Source organism: Astatotilapia calliptera, chromosome 22 (assembly GCF_900246225.1).
Source record: "Astatotilapia calliptera chromosome 22, fAstCal1.2, whole genome shotgun sequence".
Lineage (NCBI taxonomy): Eukaryota > Metazoa > Chordata > Actinopteri > Cichliformes > Cichlidae > Astatotilapia > Astatotilapia calliptera.
The window spans coordinates 7,124,475-7,147,276 of record NC_039322.1 but is presented as its reverse complement, the minus strand read 5'-3'; the positions used below and the strand labels follow the sequence as shown (position 1 = coordinate 7,147,276).

Here is a 22,802-nt window from a genome sequence, read left to right as displayed (position 1 = left end):
AATCGATGAAAGTATGTAAACACATATTGTTTAAGTAAAAACTAGTGATTTTTTTTCTACAGATTTTCATATGACACCAGCGTAACATTAATTTTTGGGGTGATTTTCAAGTTTATTGACTAGTTAGCAACTCTTTATGGTACAGAAGTTATTTCCTTTATTATTTTCTGTTTATTTATGTGTATTACTTAAATGCTCCACTTTTCTTCAAAATGTTTTTTAACATGCCTTATTTATTTGTGTTTGGGTGTTTATTAATAAAGATTTTTACAATTTTTTTTAAATAATATGCCATTTTAAATTTAAATGATAAATAAATAACAAAGGGAAAAGGTCGTGTAACAAAATTAAACAAAAATATCACCTTTATAAGTTAGTCAAAAGAAATCAGACAATTATTTGGAGATTTTAAAAGTCTAATAGTAGTTTTTCATTGTGTTTTGTTTTGGGGTTTGTTTGGGGCTTTTTTCTTTTACAAATGGCAAGAAATGATCTAATTGCACCTTTTAAAATGTGAAGAAATTATGTACAAGCAATTTGACCATTTATTTATTATTTTAGGAAATTTTATAAAATCTTTTTCAGTGTTTATTATTCATTTTTTTGTTATAAAGACATTTTAAATTAATAATAAAGCTAACTAGTTGCAGACCCTATAACAGTCTTATGGAAAAAGAAAATTGTGTAACTGTAGTAACCCTTTTTTTTTTAAACCAGGTTTTCAAAAGTATTCAAAACACTGAAACAAACACTAAAAACAAAACACTAATTACTTAGTTGCAGCTCTACTTTTTGAAGGTAGCACATTCTAACAGGACAAGTTAGCCAAGAAAATACAATTAAAAAAGGTTAATGAATAATGCCAGCTCTATATGTAAGACCTATACAGAAAGCTGTATTGGGTGACCTCATTAGGACAAATTGAAATGTAGAATCACTAAGAAAAAAGTGGTGTTTTTGTAATTACCATGCATACAAATCAATGTCTGTGATGGACAAATCTAAAGGCGTCCTTTGTGATTTGGGTTATTAGCATGACAAACAATGACAAAAAAAGAATCACTGAAAGCTGAACAAATGTGACTTACTCTTATGTGAATTTCTTTGTGAAAGGACTTTAATTCCAACACAACGAATTTTATAGCTGCATGCTGAGGGTGTACTTAAAAAGCTAAAATGCCTGAAAGGTGAAATGTAACTTACAGCAATGAGAGCTACACTGTTTTCTTCTTTTTTAAATTAAACTCATAGGAATCAAAAATTGCAAACAATTGGCACGTAACATTAAAAAACAAAGCATCAAAGACAGTGCATAAAATCTTTAAGGAACCCACAAAATTTGGTCCCACACCTAAAATCTGGAGTAAAAATGTAATGGGCATAAATTAACAAATAGTGAGCTAAAGCACAGTGAAGAAGTTTACATGAACACTAACTGTGACCGTTATGTTTCACAACGCTTTGAGAAATTTGTTTCATTTACTTATTCTTCTTCTGAAGATTCTTCTGAACCGGCCGAATCCTCCTCCTCTGGTTTTTCAGCAACATGTTTTTCTCCTTTCATGAATAAGAAAACTGTGTTATTTACTTTCATTTTACTGTAGCATTAGTAATGAGTTGGTATGCAGTTTATACCTTTGCTGGCTTTCTTTAGGCTTCCTGCTGCCCCAGCGTGTCCAGCATCACACCTCTCTAGTAGGATTGTCAGGGTTTTGGTCACTTGTGGATGCTTAGCTGCCTTCAATGGCTTGTCATCTGCACTGTTACCTGATGAATCAGAAGCAATATTAATTTAAAGTCAACATGAATACATGAGAGAAGCAGCATTCATAGACAAGTGTCATTTGAAGTTGTGTGAAAAACAAACATAATTAATTCAATTTCTGATGGGATTGTGCTCGCTGCTAAAACGCTGGTAGGTTGACGGGTTAACTAGAAAGCATTTCCTGTGAAAACACATCAGAATTATCCACCAATCAGAGGCACAGCAGAGAGGGAAGACATTAAAATACACCGAATGGCTAATGCTTACACTTGTGTCAGTTACCATGGCTAAGACTTTAGCACATTCCTAGGTGAGGTCTACTTGTGTAATTTATGTAGTAGACTCCAGACAGTCTCTAGACAGCTTTGAGAAAATTTATATTCAAAGTTGACAAATTGTCCTCCTTGTTTATTGATAAACTGATGCCTGTAGAGTGAAAAATGTGAGCTCAAAATCAAATATTCAGCCGATTAAGGAAGCCAATTAAACAATTGTGACAAATTGTTTAATATTTCAGAAGCTTGTAAGACATATGTTTGTTACTACACCAAACGGATCAACAAAGCCTTTTGTTGATCTACATATTTTATATATTTTTTTACATTATTTACATTTGATCTTTTACATTGTATATAATGTCTATTGATTTTATTGTTTATTTTAATATTTTAATATTTGTGCACAGCGCTTTGTGATTACCTGTCTGTGAAAAGCGCTTAATAAATAAAGTTTACTTACTTACTTACTTACAGTATGGAAGTTTGTTTCTACCGCTAAAAATATATTAAAAAAAACAATAAATTAATTTTGCATGGCAGAGTCTCTGAATGCACTGTCTCAGCTGAACTCTGGACACGCACACACATACATATACACTGATATGCACACACTCATCCCCCCTCCCTTTCCAAACGCCTTCGAGGCTTATTCCCTTCCGATGCTGACGGTGGATCAAGGAGACCAGCGCACGCAGGCCTGGATGTACTGTCTAAATCGGCTGTCTCTCACCCTTTACCCACCCCTGTTGCTTGTCATGTGTTTCTTTGGTGTATTAAGAGGTTTTTTTTTCATGTGCTATGTGCAGAGGTGTTTTTTTCTGTTCTCAAACTGATCTCCCTGTTGGAGCTCAGTCTGAGGGGAGTTATTATATTTCTCCTTATCTTTCCTCATGTGGTGCATTTTCCATTGTTATACCTCTCTGACCGTCTTCCCCATGTGATGTTTTGCGTCATGTATGTATGGTCGGAGGGTAAGATGGCGCCGCCATTGCGGCAGCCTTATGAAATTTCCCCTTGTGGGACTAATAAAGGTACAGTATATCAAATCAAAAGCTGAAGATTTCAACGTAATGACTCAAACTTCTAAGTTATAAATGTGACATCTCAGAGTGGTGTGGTCAGTCTTTACCTGGCTTCTTTCTTGGACTCCTAGAAGGAGTACTCTTCTTCTTCGGAGTGGGAGCCTTTGTTTTGGGTTTTTTGATAGCACGAGGTTTTTTCACAAGATTAATCAACGGTTCTTCATCTGAGCTATCATCACTGACTTCTGCTAAAACAAAGATTGAAAATGTTTTAAACTTTTCTTTGTTTTGTTCAAGTCATCAGTGCTGTGAGAGTACCTTTTCTCTTGTTTGATGCTCGCCCTCGTGTTACGGTGCTCTTCTTTGGGCTTTTCTTCACTGGCCTCCTTTTCTTGGCAACGAGGTCCACAAGGGGCACATCATCATCTGAGCTGCTGTCTGCAAAAGAAGCGCTGTTTTAAAATTTAAGAGGCTAAAAACGAAACTACCTATAGTTAAAACCTGCTTAAAATCAATCCTTGCGCTCAGCCTACTGAAGACTTTGCCTACCTCTATGTTTCGATGACTTCCTCTTTATCGCCGCCAGTGGCTCATCATCTGAGCTGTCAGTGGACGTCTCAGTATATTTAACTAAACGAAACAGCAACAAGTTATTTGAACTCAATAAAGGTCTTGTGGGATTTTTTCATTTTAGTTGAGCTCAAACTTTCAAACCAACCCTTTTTCTTTGCAGCATTTCTTTTGGATTTGGTAACCGGGTTTGCTTTTTCAGCAGCTGCTCTTCTCTCGTGCCGTGACCGAGGTTTCTCGGCAACTTGACTCAAAGGCTCATCATCGGAGCTGTCGTCCTTGCCCAGTGACTCTGTGTGAGAAAAGGAATCCCAAAGTAAGTATCTGATATAGCAGATGTCTGACGATACCCCAGTCCACTGGAGAGAAAGTCATCTCACCTTTCTTCTTTCTACCAGCAGCTTTTTTGGTTGGAACTGAGGGAGGTTTTTTCACAGCTTTCAAGGAAATTTTGGCAATTTTTATCAAAGGCTCATTGTCAGAGTCTTCGTCTGTATTTAAACACAGAAAGCAAAAATGTGAAGCCATTCACTCTATACACAAGTCAGAAGAACAAACAATGAAAAAAGCATGGGGTCACCTGTGTTCTTGTTATTTGTGCTGTTAGATTTGGGTGGTGTGTTTTCCTTTTTCTCTTGTTTCTTAGGTGGTGCAAGGCTTGTCTTCATCTTTACTAGCGGCTCATCATCCGAGGAGCCATCTGAACCTGTGAGAGAAGATATAAACATGCAAAATTTAATCAAATAATTGGTTGGAGAAATATTTAGTGTAAACACTTTTACTGATAAAACAGCTAGTATTATCATCACCTTTGTCCTTTTTTGATTTATTGTTGGAGTTGGAGGATAAGCTGCGGGTATTGTCGCATGACTCCTTCTCATCACTCTGTTGCCTCATCAGCAGCTTTGATAGAGGCACTAAGTCCTCATCACTGCTGGAGCTCCCATCTGATTAGTCAGACACACAGTCGGATAAATAACTGTAAATATCAGTATTTTTGGTACAGCAAATGTAATAATGTAGTTAATGTTACTTTAGAAAAAAGGATAAGCTACTTAATATGAAATCTTTTCAAAAATCAAATCATATTTGTGATTTAATAAAAAAAAAACAGCATTCATATGATGATTTCTTATTGCATTCACCTTCATTTGACAGACTGATTATTATTACGATTAATTCCTTTATTTGAACAGGTCATCTCAGATCAAGATCTTTTTTTCAACAAAGACAAAAAAATACAAGACTTTAGACAGACAGAGAAGAACGCAATATACATGTTCATAAATAAAACAGGATGTTCAAAGATAGTTGCAAAAAACCCAGCGCACAATAATACCAAGGCTCAAGAGGCTTCAAATTGGATGCAGAATCATTCATATAAACAATGTCACAATAAAAATAAAATATAAATCTGCAGACTGCTACGATGCTACACCCAGTGGATGAGAAAAAGCGTTTCTTTCTATACAAAAATCCAATGTTGATCTTTAACTTTCTTGATTGGTGCCACAGTTGCACCATATCATACTGTATGTCATATGGTGCAGTATGATTGTGAAATGACAACTTATTTAGCAATATCCATTTATCATGCATTGGCTCAGTACATCCCTTTCTTATCATACGCTGAGTACATCATCATTTTCTTCTTCTAGCTGCTCCCTTTTGAGGGTCATCACAGCAGATCATCTACCTCAATCTCAACCTTTTCTTAGCAATCTCCTCTGTCATACCAACTCCTCCAATATATCCATCCACATATATCCCTCTGCACATGTCCAAACCATCTCAGCCTTGTCTCTCTAACGTTGCCTCCAAACAGCTCAACCTGAGCTGCCCCTCTGATGTACTCATTTCTAATCTTATCCATTCTGGTTAGTCCCCATTACAATCTTAATATTGTCAGCTCAGTCCCCAATGTAATCATACCTCCACCCATTACACTACTATCTCACTGTACTCACCATGACCATCATCATGTCCTGCACCTCCATCAAACCTTCTATATTCTTCTCCATCAACACTCTCAAAACATCACGTTTGTAGTATTATTTTTCAGAAAGAAATCGCACAGCTCCTCACAGATCGTCACCTCATAACTTCTCTTCTCAGCCTAGCTTCAACAATGACTCATCAACTCTATCCCTCTGTAGTTACTACAGCACTGAACATTTCCCTTATTCTTGAAAATCAGTACCAGTCTGTCTTTTCCATCCCTCAGGCATCCTCTTACTCTCCAAGTAGTCACGGGAGCACGTTCAGTGAGAGACTGAGATTACCAAAAAGCACCACTGAACAACACAGGAAATCATTCCTGTCGTGGCCATCTCCCTGTACAACTCCTCCACCTAATACACTGTAAACACTGCAATAATAGTTACCCTTTTTTGCACACGCTCTACAGTAAAATAGCAAATTACAAAATTCACAGATTCACAGAGTTAAATGTGAATCATATATATTCCACCTCTGTAAAATTCTTTGTCAATATTCTTGATATTTATAATCACCTCTGTAAAATCCGTGATGTGTATGTGATGTGATGGGCGCAATTTGTATATATTAGCGCTACTTCATAAGTTCGTAAACTCTGTAACATATTGTATTATTTAAATAGTTTAGTCTGTTACTGTCTTGGAGCAACTGTAACCCACATAATTTCCTTGGGGATTAATAAAGTATACTGATTCCAAAGACATTCTCTCCTAGACTTCTCCATACTTCCATAGGTATGTCATGTCTTCATCTCTCCCCACCCTTCATTCTCTTCATAGATGCCCTCAGTTACTCCTTACTACTCACCCCGGCCTATTTTCTCCATCCGTAGTGTCGAGTTGCATACAAAACTCACTTTGAGCTTTCCCATGCCATCTTTTTCTGATGCCTAGCATCTCTAGTATTCTGTCCTTTCTTTCCCTTTGAATACATTCCTGATAATAACCTATGAATATACAGCCACTCAATGATGTATCTGGTCCACACTGAGCTAATCTTAGCTAGACTTATCATTGATCAAATATTGGGGATTTAATTATGTATTACTATAAAGGAACATATTTTCTTATATGAATTTAAAATCTCCAAAGTCAAAAGCAAAACGTACACGTGAATGTGGTCTAGTTACACGTGCAATAACTATAGTATGAGGAGAAGAGTGTAGTGTTTAGCTAAGTTTCCATTATCCATCACAGTTTTATCATTAATACCAGAAGTACGTCTTGTGTGCAAAAGTGATGTTTTGCAAAAATCTCTGATCAAACCATACACACCGTTAAAAACATAATTACTGAATTAAATCAGGTTAAACTTTTCCATGATTAACGCTTTTAAATCAAGCTATCAGCAGTGGCGTGGGTGCATTACCGCGAAGTTATAAGCTAAGTTAGCAGTTAGCTGCGCAGTTCAATAACATGTTTGCCTCTTCAGGTAAAATTAAGAACAGCATCAGGCTACCTGCAGAGTCGTGTGCCACGTTAGCGTGCAGGTCAGCGGGGCTACAGTCCATTATGTTGGTCAGTGTAAGCAAATATTGCTCTTCATCCGCAGTAAAAACGCGCCAACTTGATTTTACTGTTACTCGATTTTCGCTGTGGGTTGAAGGTGGCGGTTTGTTTCAGCTGCCTCTAGGATGTATTTATGAGCCGATATTAACAGAACCGACCCGCAATCTAAAGCTACAGTTTAACAAGCAGATTTTGCAATAACGGGTGTAATACGGTCCCAGTTCATGTTTGATTTGTTTACTTCCGCTTTAGTTTTGGGAGGGAATGCACTTGGGCTCGCATTGATGACGCTTATTAACGTCATTGGTCTACTGGCTCCACGGTTTCCTCGCAACAAAACCTAGCAACTAATCTAAACCAGAGTCAGACATGGCGCAGAAGGAATTCTGGATTTGAAATAAAAAGAAAACATCTGTGAGAGAAATTCAGTCTTCATTCCGTCATTTTTTATTTTTTACTATTAATAAAATATTATTTATTTATTTAATATTACTTACTTTTTTTGGGACATAGTCGACTAACCTTTTAAGGAGCAGTAAGACTACTCGATGTTTGCTCAAAATAAACGTAGTTATTTTTTATTAATGTAAAATTAATATGAAGAATAATTCATAATTGTTCAGATTATTTAGTGGTTCAATAAACAAAACATTCCTCTGAAAATGGACAAATATAGGGACTGAAAAAAGTGAAACAAGCAGCCAATGCCCAAAGAAAAAATTTTTAAAGCCTGGAGAACTACTACTCAACACCTTTAAAAGTTTGGAAGAAAGTCTGTCTCCTTGGAAGCAAAATATAAAGCAATGAGGAACCCAAAACATTTGTGTAGTTTCTGTACGATTCTGATCTTAGTATGACTTAAGCAGGAAAAAAAATTATCCACGAGTAAACGTGATTACTGTGGCAGTTGGTAGCTCAGTTTATTACACACATACAAGATAAATACTAGAGCACTATAATGACAAACAGGACAGGACCACATGCTGTAAATGTGCTGATCTAGACAATCATATGAACCTAATGACAAATCAGTCAATATTAATCAAAAAAAAGTGAGAAGAGTCTGTGCTGCTCAACAATCCTCAGGAAATTAACTGTTCAAGAATAAATACAAGAGCAGTGTGGAGTTTTAATACTTTGGTTAGTTGCGGTTTTTCTTCACAAAAACTGCCTTTAAAACTGTCAGTTCTTATAATTTTACTCTATGACTCATTAGGTTTAGTTTGATGGGTGAAAAGTGTCCTGAACGCATCCCTGAGAAAATATGGGGACAACCAGGTGATCAACCTTAGCTCAAAGGGTCATTCAATTTTTCACAGGTGATTTTTTTCATTTTGCTGCTGTTGATTTAAATAAAGAGCTACTGTAGAGGTACTTGTATTACATATATATATCCTTTCATCCATTCAACTTCACCATTTATAGCAACACGTGACTCACAAATAGAACGAGTCAAATCACTACAGTTGTAGAAAACATTGGTAATTCTCAAAGAAGACATGTTACATATATATCCTATAATCACTTAAAACCTGATGATTGGAGGTTAAATTATATTCGGTTAAGTTTATGATCAGATCACTCAGATTTTCCAATGTTTCATGCATTGCTAAAAACAAATATCATTAAAACAAAATACCATCCTCCTTTCCAGCACAGCAGAGTTAGGCAGAGCTACTTAGGGGCTATGGAGACTTCCTCATAATTTTGTTTTTCTTTTTTTGCATCTTGTCACCAACATGTTACCTGTTGGATTTTGATATAAATAAAAAGCACTTGTTAGATATGTCGAACCAGGCCCTGGCTAACCCCACTACTGAAAAATCATTCACGACACTTTGCTGATCAGATACATTACAGTACAGCAAAACAGTGTTTCAAGTGGAGCAAGTGAGACAACACAGTCCAACTTTATTAATGGTCTGTTGTTCGGTGCAACCCGTGAGTCCGTGCTGGTGTTTATGAGTGCTCTGGGAGTGACAGGTTACATAGCGGCCATCTTGCTGGCCTCTCTGACGCCACTGAGGTAGGCTCCCGTCACAGTCTGAGGAAAGTGTCTGTTGGTTGCCTGATATAAGGGACAAAATTCATTAAAAGCACATTTCACAGACACATAGAGCTAGTTTAAAAATACCCATATACACTCATGGCCACTTTGTTAGCTACATCTTCTTAATACTGTGTTGGACCTCCTTTTGGTCTTCAGAGAGGTTAGATAGGCTATAGAATATAAATAATAATCAGGAGGTCCAGGAAACACCCGTACCTTCTTATACCAGCAGCTTGTACCTGTGATACAAAGCAGAATGGATCCATGCTTTCATGTTATCGATCGCAAATTCTGACCCTTCCATCCAAGTGTCACAGCAGAAATAGAGACTTATCAGACCAGACAACACAATTCCAACTTTTTGTTGTCTAGTTTTGGTGAGCCTATGAGAATTGTAGCTTCAGTTTCCTGTTCCTGTGTGGTCTTCTGCTGCTGTAGCCCATCTGCTTCAAGGTTTTGCATGTTTTGCATTCAAAGATGCTCTTCTGCTTAGCTTCAGTACAATTGGGTGGTTATTTGAGTTAGTGTTACCTTAGTATCAGCTCAAAGCAGTCTGGCCATTTTCCTCTGACCTCAATAAGACATTTTTGCTCAGAGAATTGCATTCTCCATAAACCATATACATGGTTGTGTGGGAAAATATCACTATATAGCTATGAAAATACTCAGACCATCCTGTGACACCAACAACCATGCTACAGTCAAATTCTCTCAAATCTTCTTCTTTCCCATTCTGATCCTCAGCTCGAGCTTCAGCAGGTCATCTTGCCCATCTCTACTTTCCAAAACGCACTGAGCTGCTTCCATGTGTTTTGCCGATTAGATATTTGCATTAATAAGCATTTGAAAAGGTGTACCTAACACAGTGGCCTTAAGTGTATAGGGACCATTTCCACAGCAGGAGACATTTTAATTTGTCAGAGCAGGAAAACAACAGGAGAGAAGGATGCAAGGCCTGACTGCTGCTCCAGAATCATTCTTATTGAGCAGAGCAGCTTACTGGAAGACTTTGATAAAATTTGATAGACCTGTTACAGGGGAAAGACATCAAAGCACTGACCAAATGAATTTAGATTCTCTAAGTGACAAAACATAAGCAAATTCATCCTTATCCACTTAGGTCTGTTTTAGTGTTAAACAGCTCTAGAACATCAGAAAAGTTATCTTTGAATAGAAATCTTTGTTGGACATCATCTACAGAAGACTCGAATATCATTTAATTTTCGCCCCCTCAACCTGCTGGATTGAAAAAAAGATGCCAGAGATAGTGTGATTAAATGTAGAATGTCTGTGGCTCACATAACTTTTGCACTCTTGCCTTTGTAGAAGAGATTTAGGGAAACAAGCAGTAACTTGTTTCCCTAAATCTCGTTTCCCTAAATCTGAACGTTGACTTCTGTCAACGTTCAGTCAGACTCTAAAACGAATATTTAAAATGATTCCTGTAAAAATAACTGAAACATGAGGCGGCTCACTATTACAGGCCTTGTGCGACTCAATTTCTACAACAAAGATTAAGAATGCAAAGTTAGTGTGATACATACAGCCACAGCAGGATCGTGTTAATGCAAAACACATTTATGTAAAATAGAAATGAAATAAATGCCTCAGTAGCACTTCATAAAACCTGACGTTTCTGGACTCATTTGGTAAAAATTAGAAAAATATTACCTCGCCAGCAAAGAACACCTTTCCCTGCACGTCTTCAGCGAGAACGTCGTAGGCCTCTCCGCTGCCCCCTGTCTTCACAAAGCTGTAGGACATCTGGGACCAGATGTCTTTGCTCCAATGAGTGATGAAGAAATTCATTGGCTCAGGAACCTCCTAAATACATGCATATATAAATTTGAACTTAAATGAGAGCATTGGGAACTAAAAAAATAAATACAATAAAAAAATGAAAAAACAGGAATCCAGGGGAAAATAATACACCTCTGATTAGGAGATATACAAAATTTCAAGTCAGCATTGTCCAAAATATATTTTAATGGCTGTAGGTAGAGCCATTAAAATATATATTTTTAATTCCTGTATCTTAAAAAAAATAAAAAGAATAAATATCAAAAGGTAAGTTGTTCAGTTGTTTTGTGTAAATATCTGACACAATGAGTCTATGAATATTGATTGATGGATGGATGTTTGGAGTCCTTAAATATTTTAATCTCTGACAGAGGATCTTACTTCAATGTGATATTTCCCCAGGTATAACACATTGAATCCAAATTAACTTTCTTGGAAGGTTTCTGGTAATATCATATAACAAATTTCAGACTGAGTTCTCTCTCATTTCAAAAATATGATTTTTGGTTGTTGGTTTTTTTTGTTGTTGTTTTTTTAAATACTCCTATTATTTCTTTATTATTCTCAAACTTCTAAGTATAACTCCTGAAAGATTTTAGGAGAAGTAGGAGGATTACCTGCTCTTTGAAAAGTTCCCGCAGTACCCTCATGCACTCATCGACCACCTCTTTGTCCTCCATGTCCCGCACAGAAGAAACGGCGTCACCACTGATAATAGACATCAGCACAGCCTGCTTCCTCTACACAAACACACATTTAAACCATTAGATTCTGTATTAATCTCCTCCATCTTTTTCTACAACATTTGCCAATTTAAATATAAATACAATTTTGCAGCCTAACACCAGCGGCTCTAACTTTGGGCCACGTGGATAAACTTCTTATTCGTTTGGCTGTTTCTCTGATTTGTCGATCATCTACCACCATCTTACCCCATTTCTAGCATCCTCTTCTATTGCGCCTACGCTTTGCATGTCCTCCTTCACTGCATACACGAACCATTTCTTTACTCTTCATCCTTTTCTCCTGCCTGTCATCTCCATCTTCACCATCTTTGTCCAATACATTCACTCTCCTTCATCTGCACATGTCCAAACCACCTTAGCTTTGCCTCTCTAACCTTGTCTCCAAACCGCTCAACACAAGAACAAAAACACACCTGTGGATCCAGGTCATAGAAGACACTGAACATGCCTCTCTTTTCAAGACCTGGTGGGATGTGACCGAAGTAGTCTGCTCCTTGGATTTTTTTGTCCCAGAATCTGTACGGGAACTGAAGCGAGATCTGCACACAGAACAAAGAGTAAATATGAGCAACTACCGGGAAGCAACTTCATCATCCTTTTTATTCTACTGCAGCACAGGTTAGTTGAACTTTAATGACCTTTTCTATTATACCCGCCCCCAGACTGTGGATCGCCTTCAATTTCCTTTCAGGAAGTGGAGGGTTGAATTGAATCAGGTTCCTCTGAAGCAAAGTCAAAGGAACTGTAACAAGGACCTGAAAGGTGACATTAGGCTGTTAGAGTAACTAAAAGATTAACTGAGATCATAAGATTCTGTATTTAGATAACAGAAACTGTACAGTATCACAGCAAAGATGTTTTTACCTTCTGTGCTGTCCACTGCGACCCATCAGAGGAGGTAACTTTGACAACGTCACCTGAGTAATCAATGGCCTGAACCTACAATTTTTAAAAAGTAAACTTTTATCTAATAAGCATAAGACTTCAAGAATGTAATACAGGTGGATTCAAGGTAAACTATAGAGTTTAAAAAACTGGAATACAGACCGGACACTTTGTGTGGATGTCGAGGCCCTCGGCCAGTTTGTAGAGTAAAACAGAGTAGCCCTTGGTAAGTAAAGTGTGGTCTCCTGAGAATTGGGCAAAAAATTCATTGTGGTCCCAGGATCTTGCCGATACCTACAGAAACAGCCAGAAAAAAATTCACTTTCAGTCCCAGTGCTATAATCTAATACAATTTACATAAATCCTCACAAATAAAAAACACAATATGTTTGACTACATTCACCTTAAAATGTCTTTCTTAAGGGATCAGAAACACTGAAAGACTTTCCACTAAAAATAAAAAACAAACCTCACACCTCAAACAGACTAATTCGTATTAGTCATCTCAGAGCGTGAATAATTTCCGATGCGGGAAGTTACAGTTTTCATCATAATAAACCCCCAGCCTGACCTTTCTGTTAAACTCATAAAAAATTACAACAAAATAAATCTGAAAAGCTCTTTTTAAGTTTAGTTTCCAGACCTGGTCTAATGTGCTTCCACAGGCAAACTCCAGGTTGCTGAGGTGAAACTGAAGCACCTTCTCCTCCAGCTCACTGAATTGCATCCCAGACTCCTGGAGAAAGTTCTTCTTAACTTCTTGGACTTTTTCTGTAACGAGAAAATTCCACAGACACAAATATTTCCTGTTTCTGTACAGGAGCTTTGCTGAGGAGCACTCCTCCAGAATATGAAAGATCATCTGAAACATGAAGCCAATGTGAAAGTTAACCATGCATTGTATTGGCCAGCAGGGGGCGACTCATTTAGTTTAAAAAAGGACTTGCACAGAAGAAGTCTTAGGAAATATGATCCTACAAGTCAGTTGATCTGTGATCTTAGCAAACACTTCTCTGATGATTTTCTGATCTTATTTGCTAGTTTCTAGGCTTCTTTAACACAATATTCATTTAATAAATTATGGTTCCTATTAAAATCAAACTGACAAAAAAAAGCAGGGTGTGTTTTAGGGTGAGCAGCTGGACCTCACTCACAAGTGTCATAGTGGTTATGGCCATCTTTTATAAACAGTCTATGATTTTAGAACTACTTCTTAATAAAACAGCCATGACATCAGTATTTTATACACAGAGTTCAAAGTCCTGACTGCAGCGTAATTATTGGCTGATAAGTGCAAACACTAAGAAATATTTTCTAAGATTATGACCCAAACGTGATGAGGCAAGAGTAGCTTTGTGAGACTTTTCTTCTCTCATTGGGAACTCTCATCAAAAAGAATTAAGCAAAAGGAGCTTCAGTGAAACACATGATGACAGCACCTCCCAGTGCTGTGTCCTGGTTCTGCGACTTGTCCTTCCTCCATTCTGACACCACATCCAGGATGGCATTAAAGTGGAAGTCCATGCGCTTGTCAATGGCAGGGTCAGTGACCTGCCCTCCCTCCTGAAAGAGGTCACATCGCTCTCCGAGCTTGTGCATCTTGATGCCCAACTACAGGAGAGAAGTCACAAAAGGGTACCTAATAGTAGTGTTTTTTTTATTTATCAAATTTAATATGCATTTAAAAAAAAAAAAAAAAAAAAAAAAAAATTACAGACAGTGGAACAGTGGTTCCAAAACTAGAGAGCACAGCGGGGCTAAATAAAAACAATGCATGTCTATGTACTGTGAGCATGGACAAGTCTGTAAAAAGGACTTCCAGGTAAACTTAAATATATACAACAAAACAAACAAAACTATGATCAGCATATCTCAACCCTAGGTTCACCATGGCAGGTAAAGAAGACTGAACACAGGTGGCACAGTCTCAAAATATTAACTTCTAAGAGTATGAACTTGGAGAGTCCCAAAGTGTCCTGTAACCTGTCCTTTCAATAATGCAACACTGAAGCTGCATTTCTGTATTCATTACAAAAAGGAATAGGGGTTTAAAAATATTTTGGCATTAAAACTGAAACTTTTGCAAAGCTCTGACTTAAGATTTATCAGAAATAGGTGAATTTCAGCACATTCATTCTTACCTGTTCACACATCAGGGCAATGGGGTTGTTTACACAGCCATTAACGATTTGAGCTCCTCGACCCGCAGTGACACCCAGAGAGGCATCATCCCACACCCGACCACCTATTCTGTCTCTCGCCTCGAGCACCACCACCTGTAAGCCCAAACAAACGAAGAGTATGTAAAACTCATCAGGGTGAAATACGCTCACAGAACAATTCATTAGGTACACCTGTTCAACTGCTTATTGATGCAAATATCTACTCAGCCAATCACATGGTAAAACCCAATGCAATTAAGCATGTAGACATGATCAAGACGACCTGCTGAAGTTTAAACCAAGGATCAGAATGGATAAGAAAGGTGATTTAAGGGACTTTGAACGTGGCATGGCTGTTGGTGTCTGATGGGCTAGTCTGCGTTTTTCAGTCTACTGGGATTTTCCCCACACAACCACCGGGCCCGAAAAAGAAAATATGCAGTGAGCAGGATTTCTCCGAGCAGAGGACATTTTCTTGGCACACTACGCCAAGTGTGCATAATACCCTCAGTTAGTAAGAACTGAGCATTTGTAAACAGTAAAACACCCCATATCTCATTCCCCATACGTTGTGAATACAAACAATGGTAGTAAACATAGTTTTAGATAGCTCTATATAACTTGTTTATCACTTTGACGTTCAGATCTATTGACTGACATTGAAGGAGAGGTCAAAGGTCAGATGTGACATGATATTTTAAATGACATCTGTGGTCATGAAGTCATTTGAGCGCCTAGTTCTCTCCCATCTCAAGACCCTCACGGCCCCCCTCCTGGACCCCCTGCAGTTTGCATATAGAGCCAACAGGTCTGTAGACGACGCCATCAACATGGCCCTACACTTCATCCTGCAGCATCTGGACTCCCCAGGAACCTACGCCAGGATCCTGTTTGTGGACTTCAGCTCTGCCTTCAACACCATCCTTCCAGACCATCTCCGAGGCAAGCTTTCCCAGATGAATGTGCCTGATCCCATCTGCCGGTGGATCACTGACTTCCTGACGGACAGGAAGCAGCACGTGAGGCTGGGAAAGAATGTCTCGGACTCCCGGACCATCAGCACCGGCTCCCCTCAGGGCTGTGTTCTTTCTCCTCTGCTCTTCTCCCTGTACACCAACTGCTGCACCTCCACCCACCAGTCTGTCAAGCTAATCAAGTTCGCAGATGACACCACCGTCATTGGGCTCATCTCTGACAGGGATGAGTCTGCCTACAGGAGGGAGGTTGAACGTCTGGTGTCTTGGTGCAGCCACAACAACCTGGTGCTGAATGCCCAGAAGACAGTGGAGATTATTGTGGACTTCAGGAAGCACACAGCCCCACTCCCCCCCATCATCCTGACTGACACCCCCATCACCTCTGTGGACTCATTCCGCTTCCTGGGTACCACCATCACCCAGGACCTGAAGTGGGAGCCCACCATCACCTCCGTCATCAAGAAAGCCCAGCAGAGGATGTACTTCCTGAGGCAGCTGAAGAAATTCAACCTGCCAACACGGACGATGATGCAATTCTACACTGCAATCATCGAGTCCATCCTCACCTCCTCCATCACCGTGTGGTACGCTGGAGCCACTATCAGGGACAAACAGAGACTGCAGCGTGTTGTGCGCTCTGCTGAGAAGGTGATTGGCTGCAGACTCCCATCTCTGCAGGACCTGTACACCTCCAGGACTCTGCGGCGTGCAGCCCAGATCTCAGCTGACCCTTCTCACCCTGGACACAGTCTGTTTGACCTGCTCCCCTCAGGCAGGAGGCTCCGGTCCATTCGCACCAGAACCTCTCGCCACAAGAACAGTTTCTTCCCCTCTGCTGTGGGACACATGAACAATAACCACATGACTGTCCCCGCCACTAACACATGACCCTACGCTGTGTCACTGCATCATTTCATGTCTGGCACTGATCACCACCTGCACTCATGTATATATCTTTCTACGTAGCACTCATAATTCTTATTCTCATGTACATATCTCATGTATATCTCATGCACATATCTTTCTTTCTACATAGCACTTTAATTCTTATTGTCTGCACTGAAGCACCGCAGCAAATTCCTAATGTTGTAAACCTCAACATCTGGCAATAAACCCATTCTGATTCTGATTCTGAAATCTTTATATGGTACTTTCTATGTTGACAATACGCACCACGCTTACAAAAACCATCATTTGTAAGTTACAAGGCTTTGGTGAAAGTAGGTTGAATTTTAATGGATTGCTAACATAACTCCACTCTACGCCCTTATAAAGAATTCATTAAAAACTTTTAGAGCTATCATGTTTACAGAGTGAATGATGTGCACAGAAATACTACCAAAAACACAACCTTCTTGGCCGACAGCAGAGAAATGAAATGTTTTCATGGTCCTCATACAAACAGGAAACTTCCTATGCAAAATTAACTATTTGATCACAATCAGGGGAGATGGAACGAGACTCCAGGCGAGATGAGGATCTTTACCTGAGTGCCAAAGTTTTGCAGCTGGCGTGCAGCAGCCAGTCCTGAAGCCCCGGCACCAATGATGATAACATTTTTCTGCATAAAATCATAAAATGTACAAGGTGCTAAAAAACATAAGAAAATAAGTAGTAGCAAAAACAATAAAAACTTCACATGACATTACAGATGTGTAATAATCTTGTGTAGATGAGGACGCTCACAGAGCAGTATGTTTCTGGGAGCAGAGGCTGTTTTGCTGCCAGCACACCGGTGTTGATGAGACCCTTCCTGGTCATGAAATGGAGCACTCGGTCCAACTCCTGCACGCAGCGCACACGCACCAACCCACGAACAATGATGTGCTGGGCACATTTCTCTGAAGTCAGCACCTCCTTCAAAAACAGGAAGGAAAACAGGAAGAAAATCTAATTGTTTTATTTGTTTGGTTGTTCTTTTGGAGATTTCTGTTCCTTTTTTGTAGGAAAAGGTGAAAAGAACGCATGCGCATTATATATTGCCTAGTTTAAACATATTAAACTGGTTGAGTTTTATTATTTGTACAAAGACAAATCCCATGACACCTCTGAATTTAAAATATTTTTCTACACTAAAATAAAATTTAATTAAAAAAAACATTGGTGATTCTGAGTGATCTTTTTCACCCTTATTTGAGATTTTAAATGACCCCAGTGGTCACTTTTGGCTTTGTTGTACCTTACAGTTCTTGTGCCAGGAGGCCAGGATAAGGTTACGCAGAGCCAGATACATGGTGGGATCGCGGGAAAACTCTGGAAACTCATAAAGCTCATCTAGCTCCATCATATCAGGCCGCACACACAGAGCCTTTCCGCACTCATTTGGCTGGTAGAAGGGCTGGAAGTATGGACACAAGCCTGGAACTGAGGGACATAATAATGATCAGGATCTCCAATGGGGACACAAAACAGTAATTATGTGTAAAAAAAAAAAAAGCATGGTGAATAGTAGGTGCTTAAATATGGCATTTCTTCTGAACTCAGACTTACTTTGAGGCTGAGCAGCTCTGCAGTGATCCGCCCTCAGCTCGCCCAGAGACATGTTGCTAGAAGAACCTGATGGACTCATCCCCACACAGTCGGGGTAGTACGCAGTGAGGAAAGGGCTGGCTGGGCTGTCTTTAAACAGTGGCGGCAAAATGAGCATTGAATGCCACCAGCTGTCCGTCACCTCTGCCACTCTCTTCAGGAATAAAACAGCTCAGCATTAAACAAATGCAGTAACTTGTAAAGGTTACACACTGTCCTCAAACAGATTCTAGCAAACACAACTAGCTTACCAAGTCCTCTGGTTGGGAGCACTGGTCGGGTTCCTCGCTCTGTAGGCAAATGAGCAAGATTTTTATCAGAAAAATAGATTTTTGTCTTGATGGGGATCGATGATTATATCTTTCCCTCTTTACCTTAATGTTGTTGAACTTCATCCCACAGCGGTATGCTGCTGCTAAGGAGGCAGTGAGCTGGATCTCCTTGGTCAGCTGGCGCCACTTCCTGCAGTCGGGTTTGGTGCATTGAACCTGAAAGAAATGAACATGAGAGTATTTATGACACGTAGCTACATGTGTGAACAGTTAATACATGTATCTAGAACCAGATACATGTATTAACTGTTCACACATGTAGCTACGTGTCATATGTGTGAACAGTTAATACATGTATCTAGAACCAGAAAAGCTTCTTATACATACCCAGTATGGCAGCTGCTGATCTGCCATGAAAGCTTTAAGACTGGGCTCACTTTTCCCATTACTAGTCCACACTTTCTTCCACGAAGCAAAGGTCTCAAAGCCGTCTTTGTGACTGAAGTGAAGGAGCAAAAAAAAAAAGTTATTCTAATTATTTTGACAAGTAACTCACAGCTTCACAGTTTGGTAGTGCAGAAACAATGTAAATAGGTCTGAGGAACATGTGACAAGATTATTTCAAAAGTAATGTCACTGAACCCACGGCTGTTTCAGGTTTGCGTGTATACAGCGATACATGCTTATAATTTAATGACTCAAAGCAAGTGGCAAAAATCAAACAGCACTGATATGGGGAAAGAAAAAAAAACTCAGATTAAATGTTATACACTGGTTTCCTCCCTTCTAGAAAGAACATTGAAGGGAAAAAAAGATAGAATAATATCAATCCATCCAATTATCCTTTCAGCAGCAGTTTCATTGACGTCTAGATTTCCCTCAACTAGGCCACCTCTTCTAGTTCTTCTGAGGGGACACAAAGGAATTCCCAAACCAGCCATAGGGCATACTTTTTCCAGCATGTCCTAAATTTTTCCTGGGATCTCCTCCCAGTCTGATAAGCGTGAAACAGATCCTAGATGTGCCAATCAGATGCTGAACCACATCATATGGCTCCTTTCAATGTGGAGGGGTTCCCGCTCTAGTCTTGACTTGCTCCTGAATGATTAAACTGCTCACCCTGTCTCTAAGGGAGAGCCCAGATACTCTTCAGAAGACACTCATTTCCATTGCTTGTATCCATATCGGTTTCTTCTCTTTGCTTGCATTAATTAGAGAGAGTAGGAATGTAGATCCACTGGTACATTAAGATGTTTATTTTTTTCACTCAGCACTGCAGCCAATCAGTACAACATCTGTAACACATTACATGATGCATTAATCTGACTGTCAGTGGATTGATGTGAAATTCTGAGCTTTTTAAACCACGTGTCAGTCAGAACAGTTGTTTGTTGAGGGTTCTGCAGTTTCTTTTCTTTTACACCTTTTAAATATGCTTCTTTTTGCAGGGAGCAGTTTGCTGTTATAAATGTTGTCTGTATGTAACTGTAATTGTGTGCCTTCCTGGTATGTTAACATTTATTTTTAAATAGATTGCTGCAAACGAGAGAGGGAAGCGTGCCACTAAATTTCTGAGATGATGGAAACCATAAAATATCCATCTTCTCAACTTAATGTAGCAGAAATCACTGTAAACAACTTAGAGGTGTTTTAAGCAGTGCTACAGAAACACTGTTGATATCTTTAGCCTGCATTTGTCTCACCTTCTGTAGTAGTGATCAAAACACTCATTGCAAAAATGCTCCCCACATGACAGATGATACCACCGTGACGTGTACCCATTTTTAGCACATCTGAAAAGAGACAAGAAGTGCTGTTTGAGAACTGTAAAAAGTGATATAAGTAACTATCTGATTTACCTGACATCTGATGTTACCTTTCAGATGCGCTTGCAAAACAAACAGGGTACATGGCAGAACACCCGGCCTTCTCACATTTTCTGTACTTCTTCTCAGACTGGTCATCTTCTTCCTCTGTGTCTGTGGCTTTTCTTTTGCTCTGTAATCCAAAGAGAAAAATGAAATATCATGAGACTCACATTCATTCCTATGTCCAATTCACAATCACAATTTAACGTAACATACACTCCAAGACAACCACATGCAGGCCAACATACAAACACTACATGGAAAAGCCGTAGCCTAGCTTCAACCCTAGGATCTTGTTGCTTTGACTGGACAGTTCTAACTAGCCTTGGTTTTTAAAGTAATTTCTTTGAGACAGACTTCAGGAACACATAATATATATAGAAATACATATTCTGACTATGGGCATAAATTGAATTTGAACAATGTGGTGCACATATTATATATGGGGCTTAGGAATCTCCCTGTAAATTATGGGATTTGGTTAAAGTTAGCTGGAGAAGACTAGAAATAATGAAGGATTTCAAGTACCTTGGTCCTGTCATACTGTATCAAATGAAAGCTCAAAACCTAAGGTTTTGGCAAGGATAACACAGCTGTCATAGCAAGCGTTACGGGAATCTAGAGACAAAAACATCTCTCCGATCCAAAGTCTACCTGCTGTGCTCCGTTGTCTTTTGAGTATCAGTAGTGTCTTCTTACGGCAAAACCGTAAGAAGAATCGTAGCATAAATTGAGATGCTACAGGAAGATCTCATGCCCAAAACCTGTGACAGGTATAAAAGGTCTGCATAATTGCTTTGCAACTTGAGATGGTATAGAGAGTGTCTCTGGTTTTTCAGGCCTTGTGAAAATCATACTGCAAGGAGCAGTTAAGTGAATGCAGAGACAAAACAGACAGATTAAGATTATGGGTGGATAAGATCTGTGAACAGGTAGGCATGAACCCGACAGAGACCCAGAGAGTGGTGGCCCAACAACCTCAATAGAGGTCAAGGGGCAAATCCTCATAACTTCATGAGGTGTGTTGGTGGTATGTTGACTAAGACTTCTACGTCTACATCACTGCCAGTCAACTGGCTTTAAAAAGTGCTTTGTTGATGAATTGCTTAAACACTGCCCCCTGAAAAGTAACCTTCTAGTATTGATTGATTGATTGATTGGTAATTTATTTCAACATGTGAACAATATACAAGTACATTTAGAAAAGAAATGAGAGAAAAAAAATATACTATACAAATTACATACAAAAAAACATTCTGATTAATTTACATGTTGAAAGGGAGTGGGAAGAAGTATACACTTATTTAATCCCACCCCTGTCCCATAAATTATCAGTGAATATTTAGTCAGCTTCCTTACTGATATAATTTGTAATAAAAATAGTGAACAGATTTCTGATATACTATATACTATAATATCACATCATGAATTTTTTGTTTGTTTGTTTTTAAATAGAGACATTCACTTAATTTAAATATTTTCCTTTTCTTTATAGATCGAGAAGATCATATTTTTATAACTCTTTTTGAACAGTTTTATGTTTGGACATTGCTTTAATTCCATATTCAGTTTGTTCCATAGTTTCACTCCTTGAACAGAGTGAAACTATAATAATAAAAGCAACATTTACCTAAAACTGCACACCTGGAAACATTAAAAACCAAACTGAAACCTTTGTGTGACCCTACTTTGCATGAATGCGAACTGAAACTTAACCGAGATATAGTCATTATATTAACTCATTGTGTACCTTACCTGACCAGGTGGAGGGTTGTTGGTGCGCTTCACCCGGACGTTGACCTGCCTTCCTGAGGAGCGCAGTGTCTGTCCGTCCCCTGGTGACTCCCCGGAGCTCCTCTTCTTGGCTCTCCGTGCACCAGAAGCATTACCGGGATAGTCTTAACACCAATGACAACAATATAATAGTGACTGTGTAGTGCAGCTCGGGCCTCTATTAACGTCGACAAAATATTTATGACATAGAACACGTGTGCAAAAACATAGAATTCACTCAGGTTATAAATAGCTGAAAAAAGCGACCGAAACACGAGGCCAATTGGTATGTAAACATAGCAAAGACGCGCACATTAGCCAGCTCTTTAAATCTGCCCAACAACGTCAGCTGTCACTTTAGCACCTAGCAAGCAGCAGCGGCGCCTCTTTAGCACTGACCTGCGTCCGACAGCATGGCTGCCCGCGGGGTTTCTTTCAAGCCCTCGACGTCCAAGTGAAATTCTGAGACGCCTTTTTGCTTTTAATCGTTGTTTTGTCTCTATTTTATTGTTGTGGGGACGAAAATCAATGCGCTGTCGTTTCCAGAATACCACTTCCGGTTTTGAAGAGGAAATGGGCGTGTCGCTCTGATTTTTGAA

At 39.1% G+C, this 22,802-nt stretch overlaps 2 protein-coding genes across 5 annotated transcripts; both read right to left on the bottom strand.

Annotated features, from left to right (window-relative positions):
• Positions 1 to 1,095: 1,095 nt before the first annotated feature.
• Positions 1,096 to 7,441, bottom strand: LOC113014281 (nucleolar and coiled-body phosphoprotein 1-like). Of its 3 annotated transcripts, XM_026155704.1 has the most exons (11): positions 7,092 to 7,128; positions 4,781 to 4,849; positions 4,445 to 4,582; positions 4,216 to 4,341; positions 4,016 to 4,126; positions 3,784 to 3,927; positions 3,615 to 3,695; positions 3,384 to 3,503; positions 3,173 to 3,313; positions 1,636 to 1,767; positions 1,096 to 1,557 (listed from the first exon to the last, which is right to left on the bottom strand). In XM_026155704.1, exons 3-11 carry the CDS (start codon positions 4,530 to 4,532, stop codon positions 1,484 to 1,486), a joined length of 1,017 nt encoding a protein of 338 aa, XP_026011489.1. In that variant the 5' UTR covers positions 4,533 to 4,582; positions 4,781 to 4,849; positions 7,092 to 7,128; the 3' UTR covers positions 1,096 to 1,483. The 3 variants fall into 3 exon arrangements, with proteins under 3 accessions (XP_026011489.1, XP_026011487.1, XP_026011488.1); XM_026155702.1 differs by lacking the exon at positions 4,781 to 4,849 and having other exon boundaries at positions 7,092 to 7,441; XM_026155703.1 differs by lacking the exon at positions 4,781 to 4,849 and having other exon boundaries at positions 3,173 to 3,310; positions 7,092 to 7,439.
• Positions 7,442 to 8,036: 595 nt separating this feature from the next.
• kdm1b (lysine demethylase 1B) lies at positions 8,037 to 22,770 on the bottom strand. Of its 2 annotated transcripts, XM_026155700.1 has the most exons (21): positions 22,603 to 22,769; positions 22,186 to 22,328; positions 20,439 to 20,560; positions 20,266 to 20,355; positions 18,950 to 19,061; positions 18,665 to 18,778; positions 18,542 to 18,580; positions 18,252 to 18,444; positions 17,941 to 18,125; positions 17,448 to 17,618; positions 17,248 to 17,322; positions 14,764 to 14,898; positions 14,062 to 14,233; positions 13,266 to 13,393; positions 12,785 to 12,916; positions 12,602 to 12,676; positions 12,376 to 12,492; positions 12,151 to 12,276; positions 11,609 to 11,731; positions 10,863 to 11,015; positions 8,037 to 9,209 (listed from the first exon to the last, which is right to left on the bottom strand). In XM_026155700.1, the coding sequence occupies exons 1-21, from the start codon at positions 22,616 to 22,618 to the stop codon at positions 9,126 to 9,128; spliced, it is 2,505 nt and encodes an 834-aa protein (XP_026011485.1). In that variant the 5' UTR covers positions 22,619 to 22,769; the 3' UTR covers positions 8,037 to 9,125. The 2 variants fall into 2 exon arrangements, with proteins under 2 accessions (XP_026011485.1, XP_026011486.1); XM_026155701.1 differs by lacking the exons at positions 8,037 to 9,209; positions 10,863 to 11,015; positions 11,609 to 11,731 and adding an exon at positions 11,973 to 12,072 and having other exon boundaries at positions 22,603 to 22,770.
• Positions 22,771 to 22,802: the final 32 nt, after the last annotated feature.